Genomic DNA, 11,264 nt, shown 5'->3' on the forward strand with positions numbered 1-11,264 from the left:
CATACCACCTCATCAGTGAAGCATGGTGGTGGTAGTGTCATGGCGTGGGCATGTATGGCGGCCAATGGAACTGGTCCGCTTGTATTTATTGATGATGTGACTGCTGACAAAAGCAGCAGGATGGATTCTGAAGGGTTTCGGGCAATATCTGCTCATATTCAGCCAAATGCTTCAGAACTCATTGGACGATGCTTCACAGTGCAGATGGACAATGACCCAAAGCATCCTGCAAAAGCAACCAAAGAGTTTAAGGGAAAGAAGTGGAATGTTCTGCAATGGCCGAGTCAATCCCCGGACCTGAATCCGATTGAGCATTTCACTTGCTGAAGACAAAACTGAAGGGAAAATGCCCCAAGAACAAGCAGGAACTGAAGACAGTGGCAGTAGAGGCCGGGCAGAGCGTCACCAGGGATGAAACCAGCGTCTGGTGATGTCTATGCGTTCCAGACTTCAGGCTGTAACTGACTGCAAAGGATTTACAACCAAGTATTAAAAAGTGAAAGTTTGATTTATGATTATTATTCTGTCCCATTACTTCTGGTCCCTTAGCAAGTGGGAGGCACAGATGCAACTGCTGTAATTCCTGCACCGTTCACCTGATCTGGATGTAAATACCTCAGATTACAGCTGACAGTCTGCAGGTAAAGCTGATAGTCTGCGGGTAAAGCTGACAGTCTGCAGGTAAAGCTGACAGTCTGCAGGTAAAGCTGACAGTGTGCAGGTAAAGCTGACAGTCTGCAGGTAAAGCTGACAGTCTGCAGGTAAAGCTGACAGTCTGCGGGTAAAGCACATCTTGTTTGTTTCATTTCAAATCCATTGTGGTGGTGTATAGAGCCAAACATCTTAGAATTGTGTCGATATTCCAATATTTATGGACCTGACTGTATGTGATGAACCTTTATTCCTGCCAAATTTATTTCTACTTTTCACAGACACAGATTTTTCAGAGAGATTAAGACCTGAGGAGAGGACATAAATTGTGCTGACCTCCAGGGAGCGCAGTACCCGAGTCATTGCAGCGGATTTCAAAGCTCGACACCCTAACAGACCACCCATCTGTCATGGCACAGTTGGCAAACTGCTTGTCAAGTTTCTGTATAATCTCAATGAGGAGGATTCCAATTGCATAGTGAACGGGGAGGTGAACAAACAAAATCTTTGATACTGGTCCAAGACAAATCCTCACTGGACAGATCCCTTCAAGATGGTTGACACATGGAACGTCATGGTGTGGTGTGTGGAGGACGAATATAGTAGGCCCAATTTTCATCAACAACAACTTTACTGCCGCCAAGTATCTGCAATTGTTACGTGATGAGGTGTTTCCATCACCATGCAACCAAGATGGCAAGAAGACTCCAGCAAGATTGTACCCTCCCCCCTCCACACTATGGACATGATGTCTCAGAGTTTTTCCAGGAAGGGATCGGATGTTATGTCCTTGTGGAGTGGGCCCTGCGCTCACCAGATCTCACCCTCTTGGGCTTCTGCCTGTGGGATGATGTCAAGATCAGGGTTTATGGGAGTCAAAATCCAGAGTTTGGTGCACATGCAACAGCAGATCCTGGTCGGCTGTGCAAGTGTTTCTACTGAAGTGTTGCCCTCAGTGCATTATGATTGGGAGAAGAGGATCACCTTGACGATTTGAAACACATCGAGCATATCCTGTAGTGAATCATTGTTGTGTTCCATGTCACTGGAAAATTGTTAATAACTTTGGCAGAATAAAGAAGAACATTTAAGCACGGATTTGGATTCCTCATGTCATATGCCCCCCTTTGCATTCGAAAATATCGACTTGGTCCCAAGATAACAGTTTTCAAAATGTCCGCCATGTTGGACACCACCAGTTGGTCCCCTTTCCCCTAGCAACATGCCACACACAGGATGATGTTCTCAACGACTGTTTTCCATTTACAACTGACCAAAAATATAAACACAACACTTTCGGTTTTTCTCCCATTTTGCTTGAGCTGAACTCAAAGATCTGAAACAGTTTCTACAGACACAGAAGACCCATTACTCTCAAATATTGTTCACAAATCTGTCTAGATCTGTGTCAATGAGCGCTTCTCCTTTGCCAAGATAATCCATCCCACCTCACAGGTGTGGCATATCAATGTGCTGATTAGACAGCATAAATATTGCACAGGTGTGCCTTAGACTGCCCACAATAAAAGGACACTCTGAAATGTGCAGTTTGATCACACAGCACAATGCCACAGATGTCGCAATGTTTGATGGAGCGTGCAATTGGCATGCTGACTGCAGGACTGTCTACCAGAGCTGTTGTCCGTGCAATGAATGTTCATTTCTCTACCATAAGCCGTCTCCAAAGGCGTTTCAGAAAATTTGGCAGTACAACCAACCGGCCTCACAACCGCAGACCACGTGTAACCACACCAGCCCAGGACCTCCACATCCAGCATGTCCACCTCCATGATTGTCTGAGACCAGCCACCCGGACAGCTGCAGCAACAACCCATTTGCATAACCAAAGAATTTCTGCACAAACGGTCAGAAACCATCTCAGGGAAGCTCATCTGCATGCTCAATGTCCTCATCGGGGTCTGGACCTGACTGCGTAACAGACTTGAGTGGGCAAATGCTCACATGCAATGGCGTCTGGCATGTTGGAGAGGCGTTCCGTTCAAGGATGAGTCCGCTTTTCACTGTTCAGGGCAGATGGCAGACAGCGTGTGTGGCGTTGTGTGGGTGAGCGGTTTGCGGACGTCAACTTGGTGATGGTGGCGGTGGGGTTATGGTATGGGCAGGCATATGTTATGGACAACAAACCCAGGTGCATGTTATTAAGGGCATTTTGAATGCACAGAGATACCGTGACGAGATTGTGAGGCCCATTGTTGTTCCATTCATCCACGACCATCACCTCATGTTGCAGCAGGATAATGCACGGCCACATATTGTACACATCTGTACACAATTCCTGGAAGCTAAAAACATCCCAGTTCTTGCATGGCCAGCATACTGACCGGAGATGTCACCCATTGAGCATGTTTGGGATGCTCTGGATCGGCGTATACGACAGCGTGTTCCAGTTCCTGCCAATATTTTGCAACTTCGCACAGAAGAGGAGTGGACCAACATTCCACAGGCCACAATCATCAACAACCTGATCAACTCTATGCCACGGAGATATGTTGCACTGCATGAGGTAAATGATGGCCACACCAGATACTGACTGGTTTGCTGACCCCCCCCCCCCCCCACCCCCCCAAGTAAGGCAAAACTGTGCACATTTCAGAGTGGCCTTTTATTGTGGGCAGTCTAAGGCACACCTGTGCAATATTCATGCTGTCTAATCAGCACCTTGATATGCCACACCTGTGAGGTGGGATGGATCATCTCGGCAAAGGAGAAGTCCTCACTAACACGGATTTAGACAGATTTGTGAACAATATTTGAGAGTAATGGGTCTTTTGTGTCTGTAGAAAATGTTTCAGATCTTTGAGTTCAGCTCAAGCAAAATGGGAGCAAAACCGAAAGTGTTGTGTTTATATTTTTGCTCAGTGTATTTAGGTGTCTCCATACTTTTGGGCTACTCGGCGTATATATTTATATACTTATCAGATATTTCTGCCAAATTTGCACAAAGCAGAGTAATTTCTGGAACCCAAGATCTTGTTTTAGACAACGACTTGATTAATGAGACAGAAGAGTGGAAGGAGGACATTTCAGATCATCATGCCTATTGATTTAATCTTTTCTCCATATTTATTTGAAGGGAGTAGGATCTATTCTTCTTGTACAGCTTTGGGTATAAGTGTCCCAAAGTAGTAGCTACAACAACTAGTTATGGAGACCAGATATCCGTAAAGAAGATCATTCATAAAATAGACAAATATGTAAAAAAAATATGTAAAAAAATTAAAGCTATATCAGATAGTCTCATGAAATCCCTTCTTCTTCACTTACCAGCCTGTCTTGTTGGATCTCCTTCCTTAAATCCATCGATATGCAGTTTGTACCCGTCCTCATCAGGGTTGACTGCTAGAGGTGAGAGGGAGAAGGAGTCATAAGTCACGTGGCGAGTGTCGTTCTCAAAGTCCTCCAGGTCGATGCGCAGACGATACGACTTCTTCTGGGTCAGGAGGAAAATGTTCTGCAAACCTGAATACATGAATGTACAGAAGTGTATGTTTTAGTGATAACCCAACAACTGCTTGTAAATAGGTTCTTCGAATATAGAGTAATCCAATGTATAAGATGCCATTGATGAGTGTTGACACAATTACCCAGCCAGTATTCTCCAGATGCTAGTCCAAAGCCAGACTTATAGTCTTCCCAACCCCGATAGAAGTCCACGCCACCATCAAACCTCTTCTGAAAGACCTGCAAGGAGAGGAACAGTCTGGAGGTGTCCATTCACATTTATATGTAGTAGACCCTGGGATGAAGGAGACTGATTGGATCCATTTATGAATGGTTAGATGGAAGATGCCTACATAAGGCCCAAGACGTGTTTTTTCGGTGGAGAATATATGAGATGTTGATCACATTTTGGCAGCAGGAAAACACTGGGTGGGGCAGAGCAACAATGAGTAGACCATTGACTAATGAGATCTTAAAGGGGATGTCTCAGGGCAGGGGGCTAATACGTTGCTACAAGCATTAGATATGTGTACAAAGATTCAGCCCCTTTATAGGATCATCTAAATTTATAGTATATCATGAAAATGCCAGATTCTAAGGATTACAAAAAATTATTCGTCTTTATCGCGAGATCGTTTTGGATCATTACTGATCTATGATCGGTTTAGGAAGTGTATGTGCAGGAATTATCTGTTAGTAGTACCCACCGTCCAGGGTCCTCCAGCGCTGCTCATGTCACAGTACACAGGTACTGGAGGAGCGTTCGCACCACCAGGATATATCAGGTACACACCGTCCGAGGTCAGACCCTGGGCAGCCATATCCGAGCAGTCATGGGGGTGACAGGTATCTATGCAGCTGACAACTAGGAGAAGAGGACACAGGAGGAGGTCAGATGGCTCCTTAGAATAGTTGGATGTGGAGATACTCTTTATCTTGGTTTTTCTTCTATAAACCTCTCCTTAATACATCACTCCAGTTACCTGAGGGACCATTTATATATCATTAAATGAAAGCTTCTGAAGATCTACCATGGTCACTTATGGATTATACCAAGTCATTGCTCAAATCTGACAAACCCTGGTATAAGGGCAACCCAATACTCGAATAACAGTAATTTAAATCAAATAGAAAAAAGATCAGTGATTTCTGCATCCATATTGTTTCTCAGGACATCTTTTTAACCTCATTGATCTCGTTGATTTCATTTGGATGAAGGCAATGTCATCAGAGTATCATTAGTCAGAGGTTGTACTCACCATTAGCCTGGTTCAGGGGCGCAGTGGACCCATAACCAATCTGCAGCAGGAAGAGGGCGATATTCAGCGGCAGCTTCTGATTGGAGGAGAATTATGTGAATTTTAATACTGATAAGAATTGACCAATAACTGAGCAGATCTGTGAATAATTATGCCAAGTATTCAGCTCCACAGCAAGGTAAGTCACCATGGTCAAACCTCAGCATGGCCTGCAGTTTTTCAAGCCTCATCCAGTGGTATCTGAGCTCATTTTTAGCTCATATACCTGAAAGTTCCACCAGGGTAACATTATAAGACCCGCTCCCCTCCTCCACAGTGCTCCGCACTTACCTTCATGTTCGCAGATACCTGCAGACCGGAGAAGATGTTCAGGTCTCTGCTCTATAAAGGATGAGATCAGATGTCATCACACACTATTAACTTTAACGTTAACTTTCTGGTATATGAAAGTCAAGGCTGACGACAAATAGATCCTCTAGAACTGCCGGGAACAGACCAAGGGTGGAAACATGTTCTTATAGGAAGAATGCTAAATCTCGTTTTTAAACACAACTGTATATCAGGTTTTATCCAGCTTTCCTACAATCCTGAATGGCAGACCATCCTGCTTAGTCAATGACATAACCTCCTCCCTAATTCTTGCTGATGAGACTCAACTATACACTTCATTCCATGACATCACCTCTCTTGTAACACCAGTGACTGTCTGACTGCTGTCTCTGAATTTTTCAAAACGTTCTCCATCTACTAACCTACCTAAACCTGATATCTCAATTTCAGTCTGCGGTATTGTGATAACCCCTGGGCAGCACACTTACTGTCTTGGGGTTCTTTGCTTCCCATATTCAATCACTGGCATGCTCATGTCATCTGCAGCACAAGAACATCTCCAGAATCCTTTTCTCACGGTGGAAACAGCCAAGACTCTTGTTGCTTTGATTCATTCTAGTCTTAACTACTGTAACTCATTACTAATCGGTCTCCCTCTCACTAAACTCCCCCCTCGTCAGTCTGTCCTAAATGCTGCAGCCAGGCTTGTCTGTCTCTCCACCCACTACACTGATGCTACTAGCCTGTGCCAGTCACTTCACTGGTTGTTCATCCACCACAGAATACAGTTTAAACATTTCACCCACAAAACAACAGTTCTGCATCCCCTACATCTCCTCCTCATCTCTCTCTACCATCCTACCTATGCTCTCCCCTGTGCTGCACCTCCTACATCTCCCTTATCTCTGTCTAACATCCTACTCGTGCTCTCCGTTGTGCTGCACATCCGTACATCTCCTCCTCATCTCTGTCTACCACCCTACCTATGCTCTCCACAGTGCTGCACCTCCATACATCTCCATTATCTGTCTACCATCCTACTCGTGCTCTCCCCTGTGCTGCACCTCCATACATCTCCTCCTCATCTCTGTTTACCACCCTACCTATTCTCTCCACAGTGCTGCACCTCCAGACATCTCCATTATCTCTGTCTACCATCCTACTCGTGCTCTCCCCTGTGCTGCACCTCCATACATCTCCCTTATCTCTGTCTACAATCCTATTCATGCTTTCCCCGTGCTGCACCTCCATACATCTCCATTATCTCTGTCTACCATACTACCTGTGCTTTCCACAGTGCTGCACCCCCTACATCTCCTCCTCATCTCTGTCTACCACCCTAACTATGCTCTCCACAGTGCTGCACCTCCTACATCTCCTCCTCATCTCTGTCTACCATTCTACTCGTGCTCTCCCCTGTGTTGCGCCTCCATATATCTCCTCCTTTAATCTCTGTCTGCCACCCTACTCAATCTCTGTTCTGACAATGATCTAAGATTAACATCCTTCATAATTCAAACCTCTTCAAGACTTCTCTAGCTGCACCTGCTGTCTGGACTGCACTTCCCCAGACAATCAAGTTAATTTCCAACTTCCAAAACTTCAAATTACCTTAAAACACATCTTTTTATGCAGCTTATCATGTTCCCCAAACTCTTCTCCGCCCCCATTCTTCAGAACCGAACACCATCTTCTCACAGTCATCCCCACACTCGATGCACTGGCTCTTGCATCTCCATCTGCACAACTCTGTCTAGTGCAAAGATGGCTGGACCACTTTATAAAACATTTCCTCGTAGATTGTAAACTCTTATGAGCAGAACCCTCCCTCCCAATGCCAACCCCCCACAGCAGCCCCCTCCTCCTGTGAAAACCCCCATTCCTGTGGTTAGTCTAGATTGCTCTGTCAGACCAGGCCCGGCATCTGCTCCATCTGTTTACCACATTTATATATTGTGCGTCATGTTAAAGTCATTGTATAATACTGTTCAGAGGACCCTGACAATAAAGTCTTTCAGTCTTCCTCCTGGATGGGCCCCTATGAGTTTGTGCCCATAGGAGCCGGTTCCCCAGATTCCCCTATAGCTACACCCCTGTTCACCGCAATTGATTTTAGTCTGTAATTCTGTGATGTCTATTTTGATTTGTACATGTGACCTCTGAATTATAAAGCACTGTGGAACATGGTGGTGTTATAGAAATAATGATTATTATTAATAACTAGCCGGACTTGACGTGTACGAAACATGGTGACAACCCGTCTGGTAGTCATATTGGCTGTCAACCAGAGAGAGCTAAGAAAACATTGAATTGAATATTCAACGACTAGACATAGCTGTGGCCCACAAAGAGGTCTTACATCTCTGCTCCTCAGGTGACTACTATCAGAGCAGGTCCAGATTACACTGAGAAGGTTATTTATACAGTATATCATGGAGGTGTCTTCCATAGCCTCATTATCCTTCAGAAATCACAGCTTCCACTAGAATGAAAAATGAGGCACAGACGCACAGGATATAGTGCCGAGGAGGAGAGATAGAGAAGCTTTACAGAGAATGTCCACTGAGCTCTGAACCTGCGGCTGCACAAGCAGGGTGCGAAAGAAAGCAGATCCTGATTGTAATGACTCCTGGTGTCCTAATACCTCACAAATGTGACACCAGAGGAGCATTATCTGCCAGGAGACATCTACAAGTGGCTCTCTGTAGAATGGTGCCTGATACATCTGTAGATTCTGTAATAATGAGATCAATGTCTGTTCAGGCTTCGTTAAAGGAAACACAAACTGTCGTAACTTTTACCTATATCAGGTGACATTGCATTCTCTGACAACACTTCCTACAAATTGCCAGAACAAGCGCTGTGCAGACTCTGAACACACAGGGAATGCTGACAATTTCAGCTCTGAAGTCTGTTTATGCTGGTTAATTCTGGAGATTAGAGGTGGTCCTCAGCTATAAAGTGACCCCCAAAACTTACCTAAGACTTTTATCAGTGCGAGATGTTCACCGCTTCCAGATACATAGATGTATAAATCTACATACTGCCCATCTCCATATGTCACACGGGCACTGAGTTTGCTGAGCTACGCATATTTCTCTTCTGCTTTCCATCCGCTAAATGTTCTGGGTGATGGGACTTCCTATTCTGGGCTGCTGTCCTATGGTGGAATTTGTTTTTGATACATCAGAGATGATACATGTCAGTGTCTTCTTATATATTATATGTAAATCTAATAAGCTGCAGCCACGCTCCACAGATTCCATATAACGTCTCCTGTTTCCATTGCTGTGGTGGGTTACAAGGTCAAGAGCTGTTCCCAAGAATTCCCTAGTCTTCTGATTTCTGAGTCCTACAAAGTGATTATATGTTAGTATCTAGTGCCCTCCTGAAGAGTCCACCCGGTCCCAGGTTACTCTCCTATTTGATATTACTCCTGGGAACTTATACTTACCTGGTCTTGTCATTACTTTTGGATATGATTTTTTTGGAGGGATCCCTGGGAGGGGTGGCTTTGTGTGACCATCATAAGGATCCCTCAGAAATCTAGTCTGTCAGTAGTAAAGCAAATAATAGCAACAGTATGGAAATCTCTATCTTTGAATTTCTCTGCAGCTAAACGTAGGATGTTCTGCTCCAAGAGAAATGCACCTCACTACCCTCTGAAACCCACAACACATTCTTACAGATATGGTCACCCTCTTCCAATGGCATTCTTCCTTAAATGTGTAGTGCCTTCCCAGGAATCCCTACCACTTTCTTCCTTCATCTGCTTTCATTTTCCCAGTATTGTAGTATCAACATCTCCTCCCCTGTAGTCTGCGCCATAATGACTATAGATGTTGACTCTTCCCTAATCACAGTCTGGGCCATAACAACTGCAGATAACAACTCTTCCCTAGTCACAGTCTGGACCATAATGACTAAAGATGATGGCTCTTCCTGTAGTCGCAGTTTGGGCCATAATGACTATAGATGATGGCTCTTTCTGTAGTCACAGTCTGGACCATAATGACTATAGATGATGGCTCTTTCTGTAGTCACTGTCTAGACCATAATGACTATAGATGATGGCTCTTCCTGTAGTCACTGTCTAGACCATAATGACTATAGATGATAGCTCTTCCTGTAGTCACTGTCTAGACCATAATGACTATAGATGATGGCTCTTTCTGTAGTCACTGTCTAGACCATAATGTCTGTAGCTGATGGCTCTTCCTGTAGTCGCAGTCTGGACCATAATGACTATAGATGATGGCTCTTCCTGTAGTTGCAGTCTGGACCATAATGACTATAGATGATGGCTCTTCCTGTAGTTGCAGTCTGGAACATAATGACTATAGATGATGGCTCTTCCTGTAGTCACTGTCTAGACCATAATGACTGCAGATGATGGCTCTTCCTGTAGTCACAGTCTGAACCATAATGACTATAGATGATGGCTCTTCCTGTAGTCACTGTCTAAGCCATAATGACTGTAGATGATGGCTCTTTCGGTAGACATGGTTTGAGCCATAAACACTGTAGATGATGGCTCTTCCTGTAGTCCCAGTCTGGACCATAATGACTATAGATGATGGCTCTTCCTGTAGTCGCAGTCTGGAACATAATGACTATAGATGATGGCTCTTCCTGTAGTCACTGTCTAGACCATAATGACTATAGATGATGGCTCTTTCTGTAGTCACTGTCTAGACCATAATGTCTGTAGATGATGGCTCTTCCTGTAGTCGCAGTCTGGACCATAATGACTATAGATGATGGCTCTTCCTGTAGTTGCAGTCTGGAACATAATGACTATAGATGATGGCTCTTCCTGTAGTCACTGTCTAGACCATAATGACTGTAGATGATGGCTCTTCCTGTAGTCACAGTCTAAGCCATAATGACTGTAGATGATGGCTCTTTCGGTAGACATGGTTTGAGCCATAAACACTGTAGATGATGGCTCTTCCTGTAGTCCCAGTCTGGACCATAATGACTATAGATGATGGCTCTTCCTGTAGTCGCAGTCTGGAACATAATGACTATAGATGATGGCTCTTCCTGTAGTCACTGTCTAGACCATAATGACTGTAGATGATGGCTCTTCCTGTAGTCGCAGTCTGGAACATAATGACTATAGATGATGGCTCTTCTTGTAGTCACTGTCTAGACCATAATGACTATAGATGATGGCTCTTTCTGTAGTCACTGTCTAGACCATAATGTCTGTAGCTGATGGCTCTTCCTGTAGTCGCAGTCTGGACCATAATGACTATAGATGATGGCTCTTCCTGTAGTTGCAGTCTGGAACATAATGACTATAGATGATGGCTCTTCCTGTAGTCACTGTCTAGACCATAATGACTGCAGATGATGGCTCTTCCTGTAGTCACAGTCTGAACCATAATGACTATAGATGATGGCTCTTCCTGTAGTCACTGTCTAAGCCATAATGACTGTAGATGATGGCTCTTTCGGTAGACATGGTTTGAGCCATAAACACTGTAGATGATGGCTCTTCCTGTAGTCCCAGTCTGGACCATAATGACTATAGATGATGGCTCTTCCTGTAGTCAC

At 44.4% G+C, this 11,264-nt stretch overlaps 1 protein-coding gene across 8 annotated transcripts in view; it reads right to left on the reverse strand.

Moving 5' to 3' along the window:
* The window catches only part of LOC122944414 (microfibril-associated glycoprotein 4-like), a 31,482-nt gene extending 22,691 nt beyond the window's left edge, over positions 1-8,791 (reverse strand). Inside the window, exons 1-6 of one of the 8 annotated variants that reach the window (XM_044302646.1) lie at positions 7,314-7,487; positions 5,703-5,753; positions 5,373-5,448; positions 4,821-4,978; positions 4,257-4,353; positions 3,937-4,131 (exon numbers count right to left, since the gene is read on the reverse strand). In XM_044302646.1, the coding sequence (XP_044158581.1) occupies positions 3,937-4,131; positions 4,257-4,353; positions 4,821-4,978; positions 5,373-5,448; positions 5,703-5,753; positions 7,314-7,406 (670 nt within the window). In that variant the 5' untranslated portion in view covers positions 7,407-7,487. Of the gene's footprint in view, positions 1-3,936; positions 4,132-4,256; positions 4,354-4,820; positions 4,979-5,372; positions 5,449-5,702; positions 5,754-7,313; positions 7,488-8,681 lie in introns of those variants that run through there. The other 7 variants (XM_044302650.1, XM_044302651.1, XM_044302647.1 and 4 more) reach the window with 7 other exon arrangements.
* Between the last annotated feature and the right edge of the window lie 2,473 nt (positions 8,792-11,264).

Source organism: Bufo gargarizans, chromosome 8 (assembly GCF_014858855.1).
Source record: "Bufo gargarizans isolate SCDJY-AF-19 chromosome 8, ASM1485885v1, whole genome shotgun sequence".
Classification (NCBI taxonomy): domain Eukaryota; kingdom Metazoa; phylum Chordata; class Amphibia; order Anura; family Bufonidae; genus Bufo; species Bufo gargarizans.